The sequence below is a fragment of the Phoxinus phoxinus genome (genome assembly GCF_949152265.1).
Source record: "Phoxinus phoxinus genome assembly, chromosome: 14".
Classification (NCBI taxonomy): Eukaryota; Metazoa; Chordata; class Actinopteri; order Cypriniformes; family Leuciscidae; genus Phoxinus; species Phoxinus phoxinus.
The window spans coordinates 12,724,575-12,748,119 of record NC_136889.1 but is presented as its reverse complement, the minus strand read 5'-3'; the positions used below and the strand labels follow the sequence as shown (position 1 = coordinate 12,748,119).

At 38.4% G+C, this 23,545-nt stretch overlaps 2 protein-coding genes across 2 annotated transcripts in view; one reads left to right on the top strand and one right to left on the bottom strand.

The window, feature by feature from the left end:
- psda (pleckstrin and Sec7 domain containing a) overlaps positions 1 to 10,461 on the top strand; it is a 35,882-nt gene extending 25,421 nt beyond the window's left edge. Inside the window, 5 exon segments of the mRNA XM_079635463.1 lie at positions 454 to 517; positions 519 to 576; positions 579 to 598; positions 7,494 to 7,640; positions 7,718 to 10,461. Coding sequence (XP_079491589.1) covers positions 454 to 517; positions 519 to 576; positions 579 to 598; positions 7,494 to 7,640; positions 7,718 to 8,020 — 592 coding nt within the window. The 3' untranslated portion in view covers positions 8,021 to 10,461.
- Positions 10,462 to 10,864: 403 nt separating this feature from the next.
- Positions 10,865 to 23,278, bottom strand: nfkb2 (nuclear factor of kappa light polypeptide gene enhancer in B-cells 2 (p49/p100)). Its single transcript, XM_079636216.1, has 25 exons — positions 23,209 to 23,278; positions 23,032 to 23,117; positions 22,486 to 22,549; positions 19,844 to 19,883; positions 19,284 to 19,362; positions 19,088 to 19,128; positions 18,741 to 18,839; positions 18,510 to 18,661; positions 18,202 to 18,314; positions 17,917 to 18,075; positions 17,113 to 17,217; positions 16,935 to 17,023; positions 16,687 to 16,825; positions 15,766 to 15,900; positions 15,498 to 15,668; positions 15,255 to 15,396; positions 14,853 to 14,967; positions 14,534 to 14,741; positions 14,249 to 14,418; positions 13,846 to 13,948; positions 13,276 to 13,496; positions 13,080 to 13,161; positions 12,833 to 12,996; positions 11,573 to 11,684; positions 10,865 to 11,471 (listed from the first exon to the last, which is right to left on the bottom strand). Exons 3-25 carry the CDS (start codon positions 22,500 to 22,502, stop codon positions 11,395 to 11,397), a joined length of 2,733 nt encoding a protein of 910 aa, XP_079492342.1. The 5' UTR covers positions 22,503 to 22,549; positions 23,032 to 23,117; positions 23,209 to 23,278; the 3' UTR covers positions 10,865 to 11,394.
- Positions 23,279 to 23,545: the final 267 nt, after the last annotated feature.

Genomic DNA, 23,545 nt, shown 5'->3' with positions numbered 1-23,545 from the left:
CACATACAAACACCTGAGCTCACACTGGCTGGTTGTTGATTACATGCAGGGCTGGTAACGCCCTTGTCAAAGTGTTCTCATCACAGATGAATGACTCGATGTGTATCTCCCAAGAGGATAGATCCTTCTCAGCTATTCTGTCTGTCCCAGATACACATACTAAAACTCTCTCTCTCTCTCTCTCTCTCTCTCTCTCTCTCTCTCTTCTCTCTCTCTCTCCTCTCTCTCTCTCTCTCTCTCTCTCTCTCTCTCTCTCTCTCTCTCTCTCTCTCTCTCATTCTGCTCCATCTGTTCCACTCGATCTCTTCTGCTAACAGCTACCTGCTAATTGCTCAGTTTTCCAGGCTGTGTGCGGATTCTTTGAGCATAGAAAATATCAGATTTTGTTTCACCTTCTGAATTCTGTCATTTTTCTGCCCTCTGTTTGACCTGAGCCTGCCTTTCACCCCCTAGCAACGCTGAGCAAATGCAGTCCTGGATCACCCGCATCAACATAGTGGCCGCCATGTTCTCTGCAACCTCCCTTCCCAGCAGCCATTGGCTCCCAAAAGAAGTTTAGCCGTACTCTTCTGCCGGCTCAAACACCAAGCTCTCACAGGTACCAGACACTTCTCTCTCTGAAGGGGCAGTCATACTACAGTTTTCATTCTATTCACTTCCACACTTACGCATGCAAGTTCCACTTACAAATTTTTCTGAGTTCCAAAGTTCAAGTTTGGTGAAGCTGCAAATTTGTATCAGATGTGTGACGAATAGAATATTGATATGTCATGACATGGGACCGCTTACTGTAGCTGAATTAAAAGACAACAAATTTGAAAGCTGAAGGTTTGCTAGCGTGACTGCCCCTATATTTGGGTTCAGAAATGTACTCTTTGCATTCATGTTTGATTCATGTTTGAAAAACATTTATGAAATTTTCACCAAAAGTTTAAATTGAATGACTGAATGACAAATATATTTTTTTCATTATTCATTCAGAAATATAATTGTTTTCCTTTCTTTCCTTGTCATTAAAAGGTTTTAAAAATAATTGTCATAAAAAAGATTTTAAATATTTTAAGAAACGTATTAAACTTGTCACTCAGTCATGAGGGTCCTCTCATGGGTATTCTCTAGTATCATTTCCGGTTTTGTTTTATTTTTCTTGCATATTTTTGCATGTTGGTGTAACCTGGTCCCCCTCCTAACCGCCAGAGGCTGCCCTCTCCTCTATAGTGAACTCTATCCTCTGTTCCTGTCACATTGTTTCTCTTTCCTATTTAAGGAGCCTGATTCCCTTTGTTCATTTGTTTGCCTGGTCTGCAATTCTGAGCGTTTTCCCATTGTTGACTTGCCTTGATTTTGGATTATCTGCCTTGTTATACCGTTTACTCTCTTGGATTTGTGTTTTGGATTTGATTGCCTGTTTGGACTGTTTTTTTTTGTTTTTTGACCGTGGACTTTATTGGCTGGGTTACGACTCTGTGATCCACCCTTTTGTTTCAAATAAATCTCTGCATATGGATCCCTCTGCTCTCCCTGAGTCTGCTATGTTACAGAATACTTTGCCCAACATCAATCCAACAGAGATACTAACATTTCAGTCACCTGTAGCATACCAAGCGGAGGTATTAAAGGAGCAACAACTGCTGCATCTCCGAAAGGAAAATAAGGATATTTACGCCTACCTCTGTGCGCACCTACTACTATCAGACACTCAACAGGTAGACAATCCACCTACTCACTCTTCACTGTGAATGGCTCTACCTGAAAAGTTTTGAAGGTTCACCTGATCAGTGTTTGGGTTTCCTCAGCTAGTGTAATCTTTTCATGACACAGCATCCTAGAGAGTATGGTAATGAAACGAAGATCATATTCATTATTACCTTGCTCACTGGTAAAGCTCGGGACTAAGGTAATGACAAAGGACTTCGCAACAATTATGGCTTATTCTTCGAAAACTTTCGAGAAGTCTTTGAATACCTTAATCATTGAAACTTTCAAGAAGTCTTTGAATACCCAGCAGGAGGGCGAGAAACTGGTGTTCAGTTACAACATCTAGAACAAGGTGAGCAGACTGCTGCTGAATATGCTCTGACTTTCCATACTCTTGCATCTCAAAGACAGCGCATAGAGAAGGATTAAATCCCGAACAGCAAGTTTAACTTGCCTGCAAGGATGAAGGCCTAGAACTCAACAAGTTTATTCAGCTATCAATCCGTCTCGATCCGTTACTCGATTACAATAACCCTCGTCTTACTCTAGCATTTCATGTGCATACTACCATACCTGAAACTGTCCCTCGAGATGACACACCCATAGTTATCGGTCGTTCACGTCTCACCACTATGGAACTCCAATGACGTCAGTGGGAGAATCCATGAGAATCCATGATTTTCACCCTATTGAAAATCCCTCTCTACTGATACCAGTCACAATTATTTTTAAAAATGTTCTCCTTCGCTGCCTCAACGTTAGTTGACTCGGGAGCTGCTTCCAACTTCATTGATGCTGGTCTAGTAGAAAGACCCATGAATCCTACGCTACTCTGCAACCCCCCCATCTGAATCACTGCTATTGATGACAAACCCATTGGAAATGGCCTAGTTCAAGCCATCACTGCTGCCATTCAGCTGCAAGTGGGATTACTGGACAAAAAACAATTACAGTTTTATATCATTCAGTCTCCTAGGAACCCCATCGTTCTTGGCTATCCTTGGTTAGCCCTCCACAATCCTGACATCTCTTAGTCTGAAGGAGAACTACAAAATTCTACAAAATGCTGTAGTACTCAAATCGAAAGTCCAAAACTCAACCACTCTGTTATCCTTCCAAAGTGTTATCAAGATCTCTCAGAAGCCTCAAAAAGCTTCACAACTTCCTCCTCACTGACCATGGGACTGCACCATCGATCTACTACCAGGCACTAAACCACCCAAGAGCAAAGTATACCCCTTGTCTATACCTGAAACTAAGGCTATGAAGGAATACATTAAAGATGCACACAAGTCTGGCTTCATCACACCCTCCACCTCCCCCACTGCAGCAGAGTTTTTATTTGTAGAGATAAAGGACAGAGGCCTCAGACCATGCATTGATTATCAAGGTTCAGACAGGACCACTTTGGTAAGTTACTTGAGTTTATTAAACAATTTATCTTTGGCGGTATGGTTCCTTATGGGGTGTCTTGCTCCATAATTAATGGCATACAGAGCTTAAGCATTAACCCCCCATAGAACCATCAGCTTGAGTGATATACAGATGATTAATACAGTCAAGTAATGTCTTTAAAGCAAAACAGTGTTAACGTGTAGCCGTGGCAGTAAATCCCAGGACGTCTATACTGTTGCTTGGCTATGACGATGAGTGTCTCCCAGCAATGATGCCCATGACAGCTAGGAATTGAAAGCCTTGGTAATCTGAAACAAAAGAAGACGACAGCCAGAAGGTGCACGGTAATATGCTTGATACTTAAAGTGGTGAGGGCGGGAGGGTTGCAAGCAGTCTGAGCATGCTTACCGAGCACTAATGACACATATATATATATCCTCCCAGTCTAATAGGAGAATGGTAGTGGTTGGAGCAATTTGATAGCTGACCTTCCTGAACTAACGCTGCGCTCGATTTCAGACATGACCACTTTGGCAAGTTACTTGAGTTTATTGGCGGTATGGTTCCTTTTGGGGGTTCTTACTCCATGATTAATGGCATACAGACCTTAAGCATTAACCCCCCAAAACATGATGAGAGGTAATAGCTTGCCCGAAGAAGAATCTCCCAAACCATATCCATGTTCCGTTCCTGCAAAAGAGAAAAGAAGATAGCTTAATTTGTACTTATGGCTAGCAGAGGGGTATTGTCCCCTCTAAGGAGGAAGAGAATAGCAGGCCCCTGCATATATAGCAGCAAAGGGGTGTTCTCTCCAGTGGGATAAAAACAGCAGGCCCCTTTAAAAAAATTAAAAGTTTTATTTGCAGTTACCTGAGTGAGCTAAGGCAACTAGCATGTTACCGGTACCTGACAAGCTTTTAGCAACAGCATGTTGCCAACAATACCGAAGAGCCTTAAGCAACAAGTATGTTGCCCTTACCCAGATTACCTAATCAAGTATGTTGCCGATACCCGTAACAACAAGCATGTTGTCAATACCCGAAATGCTTAAGTGCATGACATGCCGTCTGGAATAAAGAATGAAGATTAAGATATCAAAATGAAACAGCTGCTTGTTTATGGTTTATATATCTGACATCCCGTTCCAGTGCTTTTGAGTAATGAAAGCTACTGCCACCTGCTGGTGTTGACGGTTATTCCTCTTATTTAGGACCAATAGCAACTACGGCTTTTAAAGCAATCAGATAGCCTTTAGAACAAATGTTTTTTTCAAAAAACTTATTTAGATGGCCTTTAAAACTAGCATGTTTCTGATGCCAATCAGATAGCTTTAAGAACAGCGTGTTTCAATACATTGGTTAGATAGCCTTAAAAGCATGAGCATGTTTCAACATTTTAAATACACTATTGCTTTAAGACGCCGTGTTTCCAAGAACTAGATAGACCAAGCATGTCCGATACCCGACAGAGTCAACGCTGAACTGACTCAACTGAATAGTGACTGTTTTACTATGTCTTATAGAATATGTGCTGCTTAGTGCTAAAAAAAAAAACTTGACTTGATAGGTTTAAGCACAGCAAAGGACGTTGTCAATATGAGCCTGTGAGCGTGAGCCTAGCAAGAGCCATTTAACGATAGCCTAAGCAATGCGGATAGCATTAGCAACAGCATGTTACCAATACCCTGATAGCTTTTACCAATGTGCATTAAAAAGGGACTTAGCTTCCTGAAGACATTCAGAGATGAATCAGAGAGTGAATTACGGCCGGCTGTGACGTGGATGCTTTTCTGTTGATATCCTTAATGCGGGAAGTGCAAATCTCATCTGAACTTGTTCTTGAGTTCTTCATGAGCCCTGTTTCAATAATGCAGCGATGCGAGCAGCAATGCTGAGTGAGGTCACTCCGAATCTGGCAGCTTATAATAAATAGTGAATCTTGTGTTCAAGTTCACGAACTTCAATTAATCTGAGCTGAAATCTTTGTGGGAAACTAATTCCTCTCGCTAAATTCCCGATTGCACGATTCCTTGTGAGATGATGTGGTTTACCTGCCGAATTTCATTAACTCTTGAAAAACGCGATCTTGTAACCGTGCTTGAGCCCTGATGGATTTGAGCGTGCAGTTGAGGAGAAATAGCGGCAGCGATCCGAGAGATCTTCTAGGAAGATTAACAGCCAAGTCGGGAGTAAGGGCGCAGTCTGAAGTCGAACTTGCAAGCAGTTTGAGCATGCTTACCGAGCATGAATTATATACTGAAAATTATAAACGCAACACTTTTGTTTTTGCCCCCATTTTTCATGAGGTGAACTCAAAGATCTAAGATTTTTTATATGTACTCAAAAGGCCTATTTCTCTCAAATATTGTTCACAAATCTGTCTAAATCTGTGTTAGTGAGCACTTCTCCTTTGCCAAGATAATCCATCCACCTCACAGGTGTGGCATATCAAGATGCTTCTTTCTTTACAAGATTAAACTTTACTGTCACATATCAACCTGGAAGCAAGAAAGGTATTTACGAAAAGGCTCAAGTGAACCTTTCCAAATCCCACATTCTAGACCCTTCTATAATTGTTGTACTGATTAGGTGGGACATCTTGACGGACATCAAGAACTCCTAACAACCTGGCATAATTCCCACTGACTGTTCTGCAGGTAGAGTCTTTGTGCCTGAAAACCAACGCACTAAAGTTATTCAGTGGATTACCACATTACTTAGTTCCGGACACCCTGGCTTTAACCGCACCAGTGCTATGGTCAGACAACAATTCTGGTGGCCAATGTCAAGTTTGTACACAAACCCGCACACCTTGAAACCTCCCCACAGGACTCCGAGAACCCCTCCCCATTCCCAGAAGCCTGTGGTCCCATATTGCCATAGAGTTCATTACTAAACTGCTAAACGGCTATAACATGTCATGGTTATAATGGACAGATTATCTAAGTATTGCAGGTTGGTGTCCCTTAAATGACTGCCCAGTCCTATTGACACTGCTGAGACAATCTTCAACCATGTATTAAAAATATTTGGCCTAGCTGAAGACATCGTTTCGCACAAGGGACCCCAATTTACTTCCTGAGTATGGAAAGCTCTCTGACAAAATTTAATATCAACATAAGTTTAACCTTAATCCAATGGACAGTTGGAAAGACTTAATCAAGAAATTGGCAGAATATTACGTTCGTATTGCCTTAGATCACAGAACAAATGCAACAAATTCCTACCATGGGCAAAATATGCACAGAATTCACTCATCCATTCCCCACCGGTTTAACCCCCTTTGAATGTGTATTAGGATACCGACCTCCATTGTTTCCCTGGACTGGGGAACCATCTGATGTTCCGGCAGTGGACACCTGGTTAAGACAGTGAAAGATTTCAACGAGCTATCCGATGACAACGGACCAATGCTGATCGCAAGCGACAAGCAGCCCCATCATTGCACCCTGGTCAAAGGGTCTGACTCCCTGCTTCAATCAGAATCTCACATACGTTCCATGTTTTTCTTCTTAAGCCTGCTTATCCTGCAACCTATACATAACCCCTACCACCACCACCACTAGAAATTGATAGAAGCCCAGTTTATCTGGTCAAGGAAATCCTAGCTTTGAGATGTAGAGGAAGGCAACTACAATGTTTAGTGGACTGTGAGGGATATGGGCCAGAGGAACATTCCTGGGTTCCCACCGATAATATCCTTGACCCTTCTCTCCTCAATGACTTTCATAGAGATCACCCTCATAGCCCAGCTCCCAGACAACGAGGATGGCTCCAGGAGGCATACATAAAGGAGGCGGCGGGGATTCTTTAATATTCCAATCCACCCTTCCTCCACCATAGAGCACCCTCATCCGTATAATGAACTCTATCCTCTGTTCCTGTCACATGGTTTCTAGTTCCTATTTAAGAAGCCTGATTCCCTTTGTTGATTGCAGTTTGAAGTATTGTTTGCCTGGTCTACAATTTTGAGCATTTTCCCACTGTTGTGTCTTGCCTTGATTTTGGATTATCTGCCTTGTTATACGGTTTACTCTCTTGGATTTGTGTTTTGGAATTGATTACCGGTTTGGAGTGTTTTTTTTTTTTTGACCCTGGACTTATTGGCTGGCTTGCAACTCTGTGATATTCACCCTTTTGTTTTTTAATAAATCTCTGGATATGGATCCCTCGGCTCTCCCTAAATCTGATATAGTACAGTTGGTGACTTTGATTTTTGATACAAACGTTTTTCAAATATTTATATTTATATATACATCTTTATATGCATTACTGCTTAATTATTTTTACTTTTTAATAATTCCATGTTTTTTTTTAAATAATATACTTGAATTTTTAACATATTAACTAAAGAAATGTCATTCTTCTAATGTGGCTTTTTTTTCTTCATTATGATAATAGGAGGAGCAGCTTAAGTCTCACGAGACACGATTTCGAGCTATTTCTGCGGATCTCCAGGAACTGCGCTCTACCCTACACATAGACCGCAGGACCAAAAGCAAGGACCAAGACGAGTACAGGCATAGGGAAGAGTACCTGGACTTTGAGGTAAAAACATCACATTTTCACTATGCCTGAGGGATTTTTGTGGACCATTTATACATCTTCCTTAATGTATCCTGTAGAAAACACGCTACGGAACATATGCAATGCTGCTGAGAGCTAAGATCCGGACAGGGGAAACAGACCTGGGAGCGTTTGAAGCCCGTTTGTTTGACGACGGTGGCCTGCAGAGGGCCCTTTCCAGCCCCACGTTACCACAGGACCACAGTCATGCCAGCAGTCATGCCAGCAGTCATGCAAGCAGTCATGCCAGCAGTCATGCCAGCAGCACCAAAGAGTCGAGCAGGAGCAGCAGCGGCGGCACCAAGAGGACCAAACGCTCAGACAGTCAGAGACACAGCTACAGACAGGCTGTCAAACAGTGAGAGGACCAGGGCGGAAGAGGTTACTTATCTCCATTCAGCGGCTGAATATAGAGCATTACCAGGACGCCTGCAGTTCACCTTGATGGCTGCCCTCAAGTCGTCATGGTTATTAAACTGTGGTTGGGGTTGCTGTGCCCCACATGGCTGCTGGTAAAGCATGCTTTTCTGGCCACTAACTGCAAGCCCAAATCTGCCAGTGGGCAGAAGAGAAGGAGCACCAGCCTCACATTGTCTTATTTATGTCAGTCCTTGTTTTTGCCACAGACCTGTTCGGTTTATCTGTGTATTATGCTTGTTGATCGTCGGGTTAAAACACACGTGGCTTTTCGTTTGAACAAGCTGATGTTCAAACTTCATTTGGTGACCCTTGGAAGCGACAACCAAATCAATAGTGATCCTGTGAACTTACTGTATGTTGTTCACTTTATATATTTAAAGCATTGTAGATTTAGCTTTTTAGACTATCATTTCATCATCTGAGGTCGATCAAACGCTTTAACACCTCATAGGATGTTTGAGAATTTAGTCTGTATAGTCATTTAAACCTTCTAAAAGCACGTCTCAAAGCATGCCTAAGAGTTTGAAGACAATCAGTTCCTCATTTGTTATAGTTATTGAGAATATGAATGCATAATTTTTGTTTATACCATAACGGACTAGTGATAATAGCAGTGCAGATAGCACATCCCTTGTGAGAAATAGGTGAGCTTAACTGTATTGTATGTGCACTTGTAGTGTACTTCAAATCTTGAAAGTATTTTTTATTTTATTTTTTAAATCAGTTATATTGCAGACAATATATTGCAGACAATATAATATGAATGAAATTAATGGCCACTTTAAGTGTGCTGAAGTGCACTACAAGTGTTTAACAAAAGTGCATTTTGTAATGTAAAGTACATTGTAAATCATGTTTTAATAATCTTTTTCATGTTTTAAACTAGTGTGTTATGTGTTATGTTACATTTAAAGTTAATATATTTTAAATGTAGGCTACTAAATAGCAACTTCATCATTACAAATATGTAATTACAAAAATATTTAAATATATGACTTTCAATTTTCATAAGAAATTACATTAAATTGTATTTTAGTTTACAGTTAATGCTTGTCAGTACATTCGGCAGTACAAAGGCATTTGAAGTATTTCAAAGGCAACTGAAGTAGTTATTAAGTTACATATAAAGATGTACTTAAGTCTTACTTGTGTAAAAAAAAAGCTCTTAAATTCAACTATTTATATTTAATATGAATTTAAACTAATACATTTTAATTTAATTGCAAATAACGTACAATTACCTGTCAGCAAAAAACTCACGTCACAGAGAAGAATATTCTTTTAAAGTATATTATTTCTGTAATAAGTACTTTTTTTTATTAAGAATGCTAAAGTGTACTTCTTTTTCACAAGGGATTACGTGCTGTCATTTCAACAGGAATGTCCGAATTACTTTGCTGACCAATTACCATGTGAAGCGGTTGTTAAAAGTCATCACGATAATCGACCCCATTGTATTATTTAGTGTAATGTGTATTGAGCTTGAGAATGACGGGATGCAAATTCTCTGTGTCAAATCCCATTTGGATATGGCCAAGCCATTGAATTCTCAGGCACTCATTTTTCAAATTTGTAATTCATTCAGTGCTGTGGTAAAACACACTAAAAGGAGGCACTAAAAGCTGGTTTGTTCAGAGCAACCACATCTTATACCTCAATTGCACTGAGAGACCTGCTCAACGGAGTGTTATTTGGTCGGAAATAATTCTACCTGTTTACAAACTGATGCGTTCTTATGTTCAATGAATTCATGTGTAATATTGCTTTGTAGGAGAGTGAAGGTAAGCTTCTATGCTGCTTATCATAACCTCATGAATTGTCCTGTTGATATCAGAAACATGAAGGATCCAAGAAATTGTAAAACCTGTAAACCAACACGCTAATGCAAATGAAGATCTAAACTGACTGTTAACACTGCCAGCGTATAGATCAAATTCAGACATTAAGGACATCAAATACACTTGCAAAATCATTTTGACAAGATCTTGGACCCAAATTCCATCCAATGGCACTTCAATAGTGTTACGCTTCACTGCACTATGAATATTAGGTGTATTTAATGAAGAGTTATTTATATATTTTGAACATTTATTATTGGTCTTGACTATTTGTTTATGACTGAAGCATATTGACTAAAAGGTTTATACAATTTTTTTTATAGGGAACACTTAACCACTCCCAAGTAGTTTGGTGTCACCCGAAGACTTTGCTGTAAATGTAACTTATTTCTTATAAATTAGTTTTTGTGTTTGGTGTGTTTCATCCATTCTAGCTGTATATAATGTGAAAATTATGTTACAGCCGCTCAGTAAAAATAATGCTATGTTTGTATGTTTTAAAGGCATAGTAAATATGTTTTAAAGGCAAAATAAATATGTTTTGAAAGGATAACTGTGAGAAGGATTCATATTTTTTATAAAATGATACATATATAATATATACTACTGTTCAAAAGTTCGATAAGGCGCAGATATGATTCGTTAACGTCTCTTAAGCTCACCAAGCATTCATTTGTACTAAAATACAGAAAACAGTAATATACTGAAATATTACAATTGTAACTTTATTTTAATATAATTTAAAATACAATGAATTCCTGTGATGGCAAAGCTACATTTTCAGCATCATTACTCCAGTCTTCAGTGTCACATGATTCTTCAGAAATCATTCTAATATGCTGATTTGGTGCTCATGAAACATTTCATATTTTTACTATAACTGCATGTATGCAGATTTTTTTCCTATTCAGTCAGCATTTAGGACTCTTACATTATAAAGACACAGAATTATGAAATAATAACTTTATTAAAACACAAACTCACCTCTGAACAAACGTATAACTGCAAACAAAAGTACACATAAATAAAAAGTATGATGTATCGAGACAATGCAAAGATGTGATTCAATTAGATCACTTTTGCTTAATTAAAGGTTGCATATATAGAAAAACAGAGCTTACTAAAAACATCCATAGAACATTCCGCAAACATATTCCAAGGTTACAGCCGTGCTGGGGAAATGGCATTTCCATTACTGTAAAGTCTCAGTTGGAGATTTGATGTTTAGATACAAGCACTGCACTAAGACTACAGCTTCAGTCCAAACTGCGGAGTTTAGAGGATCAACTGATTTCTGTCATGTTGTCTTACTGTTATGTAATACCAGTGAGTGCTTTTGACCTCAAAACGATTCTTTTCAATCCTTCCTGTGACGTGCTGTATTTCCACTTTATTGAGATGATGAACAGTCCACCAGTTTGCACCTGAAAAAAGTCAAATAAAGTGCCAAGTTGTCCTCAATGAATAGATCCTGATAATCAGTGATTCCCCACTGCAGGATTTCTCATCTCTTCTCCAATGGACTGACTCCCAAAGCCACTGTCCTCTTTAGAATCTGGAAGAAGGAAAAGCGTGTTGTATTCACCATTTACTGACCGAAGGTTGTGTGTTAATCTCAGAGGTGACCCGGTTTCTCTATCCGAGTGTGAAACGTACCTGAGCTCTGCTTGTCCTCTCTGGGTTGGCTGGCTGTCAGAAGTCTCACTCCTTCACTCACACCCAGAGACTGCAGCGCCTCCACCAGGCCGTCCACAGGACCACCACTTAACTGAACACACATAAACACACTCATACTGTATGTGATGCCAACACAAATGCAATTCCAAATGCATCTAGCCAAAAAACACATACAATCTACAAGAAAAATTTGTGCTAACAATTTTTTTTAAAGGCTTCAGAAACATATACCAATTACATGAAGAATGTGGAGCAAATACATTCACAAGTACATTTTAGTAAAAAAAAATTAATTTATATGACAACGACATTTTGGGGACCTGAAAACGCAAACTTTTGAAAATGGGTTTCAAATGCAAATTTGTGAAAAGGATGACGTCATGTGGATGGGTATGCTACATGTTCAGTCTAAAGGTGTGTAGTGTTTCTTTACAAAGTGACATCGCTAACTACTGGCCTGGCATGTGTAATACAGCAATTTTAATAGTTTTCGTGGATCCGTGTGAACGGGATTGTTTTGACAATTCTGTTGTCTGTACCCGAAAAATGCGAAAGAAAAAAAAAGTCAGATTTTAGTCCATAATTGTCATGTAAACGTACCCTTATTTAGCAGTAAACATTATATAAATTATTTACAATTAATTAAGCAAAGATAAATGCTTCCAATACTAGTATGCTGCATTGTTGTCATGACATGAACACGTCAAATTACATATTTTTAGTAATAGGCCTAGTTTAAGTAATAGGCCTAGTATACTGCATATTTAATACTTTTTTTGGAAATTTAGATTAATATGCATGTTTCATACATTTCTTCAATATTAAATGTATTTAATAAATACATTTTAGGACATTTATTTAGTATTCATTAATTTGCTCCACATTCCTCATGTAATTAGTATTCTATTCTAATATCTTTTAACATTTTTTTTTTTTATTAAAACATTTTGTAGTTAAATAATGTGTTAACAAAGATGTTTTTAAAAAATCTGATATTACTTCCAGTTTATTAGTTACACTTTAAATGGAAGGTCAAGTCAAGTGCAATGCATTGACATGTGACGAGGTGCAAGACTGTATATTTCACATTTTTGCAAATACAATAGTCCTCACAGAAAATGTGCATTATATGCAGAAAAAGTCATCGGTATGCTAGTATGTGGTTCAAAACATAACTAACGTCTATTTAACAATATAAAAGGCAGTTGCCAAACCAAGAGAACAATGACAGTCTCTTACCTGGTAGTTCTCGAGAAGCTTCTGGCAGGGCGAGGCGCTCTCCTGGAACAGGTGAGTGAGTGTGAGCATGCCCAGTTTTTCCGCCAGCTCTTTCCAGGGCACATGGTCTTCAATAAGAATACCACACAGTTTCATGAGCACCTCGCTGTCTAAACCCTGGTTCACTGCAGGAAGAGGAATACTGATCAGTCACACATGCTAGAAGTGAAGTAGTAGAGTTTTCGAGAACATTAAGAAGGATCATTACCTTCGTCAGTGCTTATTTTGGTCCTCTTGGCGGCGAGTGAACTGGACTTGGGGACTTTCCTTCCATCTAATAGATCTCTAACCTGTTGAAGACAATGGTGTTTCAAAGGTTAAATCTATTGCATGTATTTATTCATCCACCTCCAAACGCTCACCCACTGACTGTATGCAATTATGATGGATACAAAAACTCAAACCTTTTGACATTTAGCCAGGTCAAATGGTGTGTGTCCCGCAGCAGGTCTCTTGCGTGGGTTAAACGCTCCCCTCTCGGATGATATCGACATGAATTGGACTTGCTGAACCATGTCATCTGGAAGCTGCTTATTGGCATCATTCTTCTCACTCTCGTCATCTTCATCAGAGGAAGATAAGCTCAGGAAAAGAGGCTCATCGTTCTCCATACGTTTATCAGCACCTAAAACACAAGACACGGGAGATGAGTCATCAAACAAAGCTTTTATATCACTGAACCAAAACTTGACTTTTTCCCTAGTCATTGGCTCTGAATATGATGATCATGATTTCAACTGGTTATTCAGTTCATATGTCATTAATTATGAGCAATTCCTATGAATGTCACACATCAGGAAATGTGGACAACTATCAAATACCTAAATCACATCCTATAGTAAAAGTTCACTGCTCTAATAACAAAACAACATGAGCATGTTCTCAATGACTAGTCATTGTGGTTTTGCCCTTCAGAGGTTTTAAAGTACCTGATATCTGTATTAAATAGGTAAGAAAGGAGTTTTCTCAGATACCTGCAGCTATCAGCATGGAGCAGAGAGGTGGGGAGCCTTGACTGGCAGCCAAGTGAAGAGGACTGTTGCCCCCGTAGGTACACACATTCACATCAGCCTTTAGCTGTAACAAATGACAAACATAAAACTGTCACTTTTAAAAACAAAACATTCGTGATGGCTCTATGCTGAAGTGTGGGAAATAGGGTGAAATGGTTCCAGTATCTCTGGTTTGTGTAATGCTGAAATTTTCTTCTTTTTTTTAAAGAAAGTAATATTTTTATTCAAAAAAGGATCCATTAAGATATTATTTTATACTGTAATAATCAGCCTCAAATGTTCTACTTGGTGAACCCCTAAAGTAGTGTTTACTAAAACTAACCGAAACTGTGACTGAACATCTAGTGCTCCATAAATCCTTTACCTCAGTAATAAGATTACAGGCCAGTTTTAACAGGTTATCCCTCACTGCCAGATGTAGAGCTGTACAGCCACTTTTCTGCTCTGGCATGTTAATCTTTGCTCCTGTCTCCACTAACAATCGAAGACAGTGCTCTCCGTCTTTCTTTACAGCGAGATGGACTGGATATAGACCTGAGAAGCGGGAAAGTACAAAAAAAAAAAATCAGTATGTGCTATAATATTCCACATGCAACCTTCAGCACCATTTAAATGAAGACTGAGAGACAATGGCATGTGTAACGCTCACCTGAGAAGTCAGCAGAGTTTATTAAATGGACATAGCGCTCTCCCAGCAGGTCCAGGACCACTCGTAGTACGGCCTCATCGCCGGTGTGGGCGGCCAAGTGAAGCGCTGTCCGGCCCTCTCGGTCCAGCAGGCTCGGGTCTGCCCCCGTTCTCATCAGCATCTCCACTAACTTGGGCTGCTTTGTGATCACAGCCAGATGCAATGGAGCCTGGAGAAGGTAAGAAAGATGAACGTTAGCATGTCACATAAAACAAAAATTATAAGATAATAATAATAATGAAAAAAAGAGCATTTTCACTGCATATAGATGCTAAATTACCTGACTGAGGTGGTTGAGTTTGTTGATGAACTTCTGTTGTGGGGTGTTGTTCAGGGCCTGAATAAGCTGTTGCACCACAGCAGGTTGCTGATGGATAATGGCCAAGTGCAGAGGCCTATGGGAAAAATACGACACAAACTCTGATCACTATTGTGTTGCACTTAATCCCCCTCTTCATTCAATGTATCGTTTAAATGCATTTAAAAATAATAAGGTTACTACACTAACAATTTCACTTAAATTTTTTCATTAAGCAGATACACTTAAAATACACTAACTATACTAGAAAGGGTTAAAGGTAGCAGACACATAACCTGGAATTAAGTATACTTGACATGCGTTAAGACATTGATACAATAGACCGGATACAAGCTGAAAGGCAGAGATGTGAAAAAGACATACGTGTCTCCATTCTCATCTTGCACTCCACACAGATGTCTCTGCAGAAGCAGCAGGGGGCGCACATCCCCTGTCCTGCAGTACTGTAACAAAGCACGAGCAGTGCACTTGGCTGTCAAAGTGGCGCGATTCTGCAGAGCTGCGGCTGGAAACAATACAGGAAGGAAACATGCATCAGTGAATGCATATTCACCTAAAATCTCAGTGCCTTGAGTTTAATGATATCTGAAAGATAATTATGCTCACCAATCTGAATGAGCTGCTGTTGCACTGGAGAACCAGACTGAGTTTGTTTGTTAGTTGGCTGATTCTGAGATCCATCAGACTGTGGGGTGGAGCCTGACATCTGTGGCCCTCCAGCAAATCCACCACCACCGAAAAACCCTGAACTGTCCATCGTATGATTAAATTGAAATCCTGAGGACACAATTGACACAAAGATACATATATGAAGACTTCTGTTGACACACCGCCAGAATAACTGAATTAACCATGTGCATGTGTAGCCTTTCACCTCCTCCCATTCCTCCTCCTCCTGTTCCAGATCCAGGACCTCCAAAAGCCCCTGCTCCTCCTTGAGGTCCTCCCCGCCAGTGATCGTAAGGCTGAGGAAGTGCCTTCATCCTCTTCCTCTGAACCTCTTCTTTGTCTAGGAGGGAACAGGAGCCAACATGTTAGCAAATATGAGAAAGAGAAATAGTGAAGAGGATGTTTAATCGATCTAAACTACCGTTCAAAACACTGTTTTTGTCAAAAACACAAGTTTTTTTTGTGAAAGAATCTAATAATAATTTGAATGAAGAAACTATAAAATTACATTTTATAATATATTAAAAACAGAAAATTGTTTTTCCTATTTATTTATTTTTGAAACAATATTTCACAAATATTACCAGGTGAGCATAAAAGACTTCTTTCAAAAATCTACAAAACTATAAAGATACTTTATTTTATATAACACGTACATGTTAGGACAGTTTGTTGCAATCTGTTTTGCAAAAAATTTGATAGTCTTAAAGTGCCCCATTATGCTTTTTAGAATATTAACTTTCATGCAGTACGTAATATAGCAAAGTTTTAAAGATCAAAGTGATCATTATTGTCTCCTCAAGAAAGAATCGATTCTGAACAGCCGAAGCGAGTCATCAGTAATTCTAGTCTCACTTCATGTTACATACCTAGGTAACAAATTTGCATAATGCCAGCCTATGGTCTTCATTGGCTGTCCGCAAACAAGGTCTACTTTGACCCTCAACCGCTTGTAGCTGAGGAATAGAGGAGTTTGGTTTGGTTTCCGACACGCTCTGTAAGCGTTAGACCAGTCAAAACCAACTGGGCCATCTGACCAATCAGAGCAGAGTAGGCTCTCAGAAAGGAGAGGGAACCTTTAAAATAGCACAATAGGGGCACTGATATTTTGCACAGCACTACTAACCTTGATTATGTGGAATATATGTGAACTGCTTGGGTTCGCTGCAGTCACCTCCCTTCTTCCTCTTGAGCTGCAGGAACACGGTGACAGGGCGTGTGATATCTGTGCAGCGGTACGGTGGTGTCTTAAACACGATCGCATACTGATGGGATTAAAAACGGTGTCAGTGAAGGTTTGTTGTAAAAGGCTAAACCACATCCAACGGTAAAATCCAGGAAATTACAACGTTTTTATGTCAATTTATCACAAACCTGTTTGTGGACGTCAGTGGGGGAGAAGTCTCCAAATGCCTCCCATCCGGCATCATCTTCCTCCTCATAAAAACGAATGTCAATATCATCTGGGGAAAAAAGGAGTATAAACATCATTTGATCTAAAAAGTTTGTGAATGATTGTAAATCCTTTTTGAAATCAGAAAATCATAATAACCTTTTTGAACTTTATCACAGAGCAGAAAGACCTCTTCTCCTCCCAGCACTGATCCAGAGGTTTTATCCATTCGGGAGATCTTCAGATTTGAAGCATTTGGTGATTCTGGGTAAAGAGCAGCACATTTTAGCTATGATAAGATTACCAATACTTTTTTTTCATAATTTACACTCCTGTTCAAAAGCTTGGGGTCGGTAAGATTTTTAATGTTTTAGAAAGAAGTCTCTTCTTCTCATTAAGGCTGCATTTATTTGAATACAGTAAAATACAGTGAAATCAGTAATATTGTAAACTTTTAATACAATTTAAAATAACCATTTTGATCGATGTTATGCATCCTTGGTGAATTTTCTTTTTATCGTTCAGACCCCAAACTGAAGATTTAAACGATAATGTAAATTGAAATTATCAATAACTGATTACAGACTAAACACAATATTCTCAAAGCATTGTAGATTATTACAATTGTAATATGTAATTACTATGTCTTAATTAATATGTAAGCAATGTATTAATACTATTCATATTTATATACCACTTTCAAAAAATGTATACCAAAAAAAGTGACATAATCATTTTGAAATAAATATACATAAATATAAAATTGAAGAAATAAAATCAACAAAATCTGCAGTCTCTTAAACTACGTATGATTAAAATATCAGTTTATTTTTCTTTAAACTCATAGTGCCTATATATTTTCGTTTGTGTTTTTTTGTGTGGCAACTTTGAGGTCAGTGTGTGGCAGATGTCTTTTGTTAATTGAATTTCATTTATTCTCTTATGTTTTATGGCAGGACTTACTGCTATCATAGATAGGATTTGAAACAGCAGGCTTCAAGGATCTTGTGAAACTCCCATTGCTGTCCTGCAGGTAAGCAGTGAACTTTAATCTTACAATGTTTAGGTCCATGCTTTTGCCCAATTCTTTGGCTTCTTGCAAAATAGCCTGTTCCTCTGCATCTGGATTAGTGATATAGAGAGAGAAAACATCACGTCAAATGAAGATGCAAACAGTAAACAGAAAATTCAATAAGCAGTCAGTCAACCTCAAGTATGTCTAGTTGAATAATTAAATCACAGTCTTACCACTAAATTTATATCCAGGATCTTTCGTCCTTCTCTTCTCTTCTCTCAGCCTTTTCGTTAATACTTCAATCACTCCTCTCTTAGTAACATGGAGGATGCCTAAATTACTGAATCTAGACATAGAGGATGTGATAATGAATAAAGATTGCACAACTGCACATAAACAGCAATCAAAAGCCACAAGCGTCAAATGATGATACTGTATACATACAAATGTCTTACGCAATTTACGCAATCCTCTTACGCATGTCATAATAACAAAGAAAGAGATCATATGAGCATGATGAACAGTAATCGTGTTCACTCACTGTGCTGTTAGATCATTAGGCCCGACATCAATGGAGCATATCCCGTTGTCATTACATTGGCGACCCACAAGACTGTGCGCATGAACGCGAGGGGGGTCTGTGTGCGTCACTAGCTGAACCTCCACGCGAGCATGACCCAAGTAGTTTGACACCTGGTGTGGGAGAATGCATTTATAAATGTACTGCTTATTTAAATACATTCCAGATACATATTCATGTTACAAAGCCCACCTTGACTGTGGGATACGTCCTTCTGTTCCTCTCACTGGAGGCCCCTGGCAGACCACCGTGGGATGGGCCCTCACATTCATAACGAAATCTGAATCCTCTCTGTAACACACACATAGAGTTATTTACATAACACCAGACCTTACTCACTTATAAAACCCTGTTTTTGGGGAATTCCAGCGCATACTTTCTGGAATTATCCCACATAGTCTGTACATTCTCTGTAATACATCACACATGTTCACTAAATGGCTAAAATACACCCATTTTATAATTTATAACATTGGGAAATTGTCAAACAGAGTGGAAAATAAAGCAAAAAAAGTGTATGAAGACCTAAGTGAACATACCTGCTTTGGCTCCTCAATTATTTGTAGATAAGGCCCATGAACTGTAATAAAGATCAAAAACAATAAATTAGCCTTTTTTTCCCATTTAAATCCAAAGGACACCACACAACAAAAACATATTATAAAATACATTCATAAAGCAAGACAATTGGCTTTAATTATTAATAATTATAATAATTATATTTAAATAACTTACCTGTTTCTGTCACAAAGGGTTCAGGCTTCACCTCAAAAGGTTCATGCAGATATGGAAGGTCCACCATGAACTGTAAAGACTAAAGATGCCATGTACAAACATGCATGTGTTAGTATTTGTATATAAAATATACATTTATGTGTATTAAACCCAAACCTTTAGCACAAAGCATTAATTAGTTTTATGTTATTATAACTGAAAAATGTGACCTGATATTCAAATTTATACTATTTTTTTATACAAATTTATTATAAAAAAACCTACAAGTGAATTTAGACGTCACACTCACAACAATATTGATAATACATTTTGAGATTTGTTATACATTACATTTAACAGTGTTATTAATTTATTAATGTTTTTAAAGATTAGCTTTAAGTTAGGGTTTGATAACGTTGACGAAAAATGTGCATTTATTTAAAAAAATCTACTGACAGAAAAATAATAGGGTATGCATATTGAGCATCCCAAATGAAAATATCTATAGATCACAACTCTAAACCAAAAATCTGTTGCAAGGTAGCAGACTACAGCAGCAATTTTGACAATATGTGGCTCACCTCATTGTCAAACTTCATTTGATACTGTGTATCATCCATCCTGTAATGTAGAAGAAACAGAGAAAACTCTTATTGAGACCGTCTCGCACAGACACAAACCCAGAACTCAAAAAAACCCATGAGGTGAGGTGCTCTAATTCAGTTAGCATGCTGAATTAAAACATCAACTGAGCTGCAAACCCCTACAGACGCATTTCATTCCCCCAGTTTTTCCCCAATTACAGTGTTCTGACTTTCACACAAGAAGGCGTACACGTTAACCCTACCTGATAAACAAAACGTAGAGAAAGAGGCTCTCTGTTTTAAACAAAAGACTCACACAAAGTCCGTTTCACTTTCGGTCTAACAACAAGGATGTGTGTGCACTGGATTTTTTTTTCTTTTTTTAATATGCCTCCCTCCTTCTGTCTGGCTCACTTGCTTGCGTTACTTCCAGGAAGTAAGGCAGTGAAAAAAAAAACAGAGGAAAGCCCCCAGAATACCAGCTCACTGCTGCCGCTGATGTAAAATCCTGAGAAATGCAGGTACACACAAATTCACACCCTGATATCAAGACTTCTCATATCTAAATTTCCTCAACTTTCCAAAGGCTTTTTCAAATTCCCTTCTCTTCCTCTGGGGTACTTTTGAAACAAAATTCCAATAATGATAATTAATATTTAGAGTCAATTCAGTGAAAAATGCGACAAAAAATTCCATGTATGTGTAATTTACAAAAATTAAACATATTTCTGACTAAAACAATCTGTGTGACTGGATTAGTCAGATTTCTCCACAGTGCCGTCAATGCCGCTACCATGAGAAAAGCCCTGAAAGATGGGGATTGCCCCCCATCTGTTGGCCTGCCCTTGCAGCCGCAAATCTTTAAACCCACAAACACTTCCACTGTTAACCAAACAGGAAATGATGATGATGATCTCTAAATGATACATTTATTTAAATAAATAATTTAATATCCATTTAATATCCAGTGTAAATATTACTAGCTACACTGGATGACAGGATTGCACAAGTGTTTACTTAAACTGCCGCTGACAGGAATGAGGAAGCGTCTTCTTCTACTCAGGATGAGGTGTACTAAGATTGCTCTGTAGTACCACCACATATTCTTCCCCAAAACCAATGGGACAACTAGTCGAGTAAACTATGAGTTTTCTATCTGAGGTGTCAGGGCTCATTCTGAGTGAATGCTAATCCTGACGTCACTGAAAAGAGTGTAAAACTCTTCTGGATCACAACCACATCCTGTCCTTCTTCTGTGAAATGATAGCATCTTCACTTCAGTCAAACAACCCCTAATCTTAAGAACATCAAATATAGACAAGAAGATTGGCAAAAGGCATAAGTCGTCAATCTAAAACAGTGGATGTCAACCAAGCCTGCCAGGAGGCCTCAGTAAACGTCCAAAGGGGCAAAATTACTGTAAATTAGCCTATTTAAGAGTTACATTAACAGAATTCAACTTTACCCCTTAAGTGTCCAATGCTAACAACAACAAAACCAAATCGTAAAACATGTAAAATGACATCATATGTTAATCTATCAGCTGTTGTTGATATCATACACAGCTCTTGAAACTTTTGGAATCACAGAATACATTTTTTGGTCGATTATTTAATTTTATTGACACTTAGTTTCTGTTAATAAAAAAGGTTAAAAGAACCAGTTCAGAACCAGTCACAGGCAACAACATCATTGCAACTTTCAAGGCCCAGAAAGATAGTAAAGACATCGTTAAAATAGTCCATGTGACTACAGTAGATGTTATGAAGCGACGAGAATACTTTTTGTGCACCAAAAATAAATAAATTACTTTAATTCAACAATATCTTCTCTTCAATGTCATTCTCTTACGCTATTCACATAATGTAAACAGTATTCCAGGTTCTATGTCAAAACGCCGAATCATTATTGGCTAGCTCCTGCGTCAGCATCACACGTATGTGCCGTGGTGCTCACGTGAACAGCGTCAGCCAATAATGATCCGCCGTTCTGATGTAGAACCTGGAATGTGTTATTACCTTTCTGGGCCTTGAAAGTTGCAATGACATTGCTGCCTATGGCTGGTTCAGAAACCTCCCGTATTTCATCAAAAACATCTTAATTTATGTTCTGTAGATGAACGAAGGTCTTGCGGGTTTGGAAAAACATGAGGGTAAGTAATGACCGATTTTTTATTTTAGGGTAAACTAAACCTTTAAATAATTTAATGTAATGTTCTTTAAAGACAAAAACCTACTTGCTCAGAACACAATATTACTTTTTGTAGAATATAAATTTATTGTATGAGGTGCCATGGAAAAAAAAGGTGACTTGATTAGAAAAATCACAATAAACCTGTTTATAACTGTTTCAGCTCATGCATTTAGTTGAAAGGCAAATTAACCATTGTTTGTAGCCCTCTACTTGTGTTTCAAAATGTAAATCTGACTACTTGCCAGTCTACATGCTCTATGAACTGTAATCATGTCCAAAACTTTAGGAGTAAATTTACATTCCTGAACATTTTAAGCATAACCCATGAGCTGTCAGTCAACATTTCTGGGCATCTATAAGCTGCACGTGCCAATGATGCACAATTTACAATAAAACGCTGCACAGTGAAGACAGCAATACTGGAATACATCTTTAACGTACTGTACCTTAGTGCTCCAGCCATTCTGTTTTCTGCAGGATCATCCGAACCGACTCTGAACTCCTGACAGACTGAAAATTATGGAAATGATAAGCGCTTGCTACACACACTGTGTAATGGGGATGTGATTCCCCTGCACATGTAACGTTAAGTCAGATCCAAAAAGTACATCTGACTTTTGATGGGAATTTCCCGCAGACTCGAGCTAACAGCAGAAAAACACCCGAGACAAAACTTGTACACACTATCGGTAACTAAACACAGTTCAAATTTTTGTAAACATTTTTACGGGTTTCTATCTAATTAGCAATTTGCACGGACTGCACGCCATATGAACTGTAAGTTACACCATCTCTGTCATGTAACCTAACGTAATGTTTTCATTTCGTTACCGAGTCATTATTTCCAAATAAAAAAGCAGACTATTGTCTACTATTTAAAGGCCTAACGTTACATGCCTTGTTACAAAACTGTTCAGTAATAATGATAATTTCGTTATACATAATGTGTAACGTTACAGTATGTAAGTTACTTCAGCACAGACTTAACTTACCTTGTATAACTGATGTTTGCTAATTCTCGTGTAGTTTCTATTCGACGTCAATTTAATTAAATCACTGCTAAAATCTTAGCAAACACCTGAGGAAAAAAAAACATAAACAAATTGGACCATCCATCTAATGAATCTGTTCCAGTTTTAGTATTTAGTGAACACTCCATGCGAACGTACGCTTGCATGAGTCGAATGCTACTGGCCTGGAAAGCCCCGACTCAAGGGGAATTCCGCAATCACGTGGCGTGCTAGGAGTGTTTTGATTGGTTCTTATAAGAAACATGATTTGCATGTTCTCCAATACTTCCGCTCGTATGTGCATGTAGCAATATGATAACGTCATGTATAATAATGATAAGTAATGTAAATATAGTATGTTTTTTGTACATTAAATATACACAATATCTATAGCATTAGAAATCACAACACACAATTCTTTTTAGCCTGAAGATCATACTTAGCCTAATTCTTCATTTTTATTAGGTTTTAATCTTTTTTGATGGGTGGCATTTAA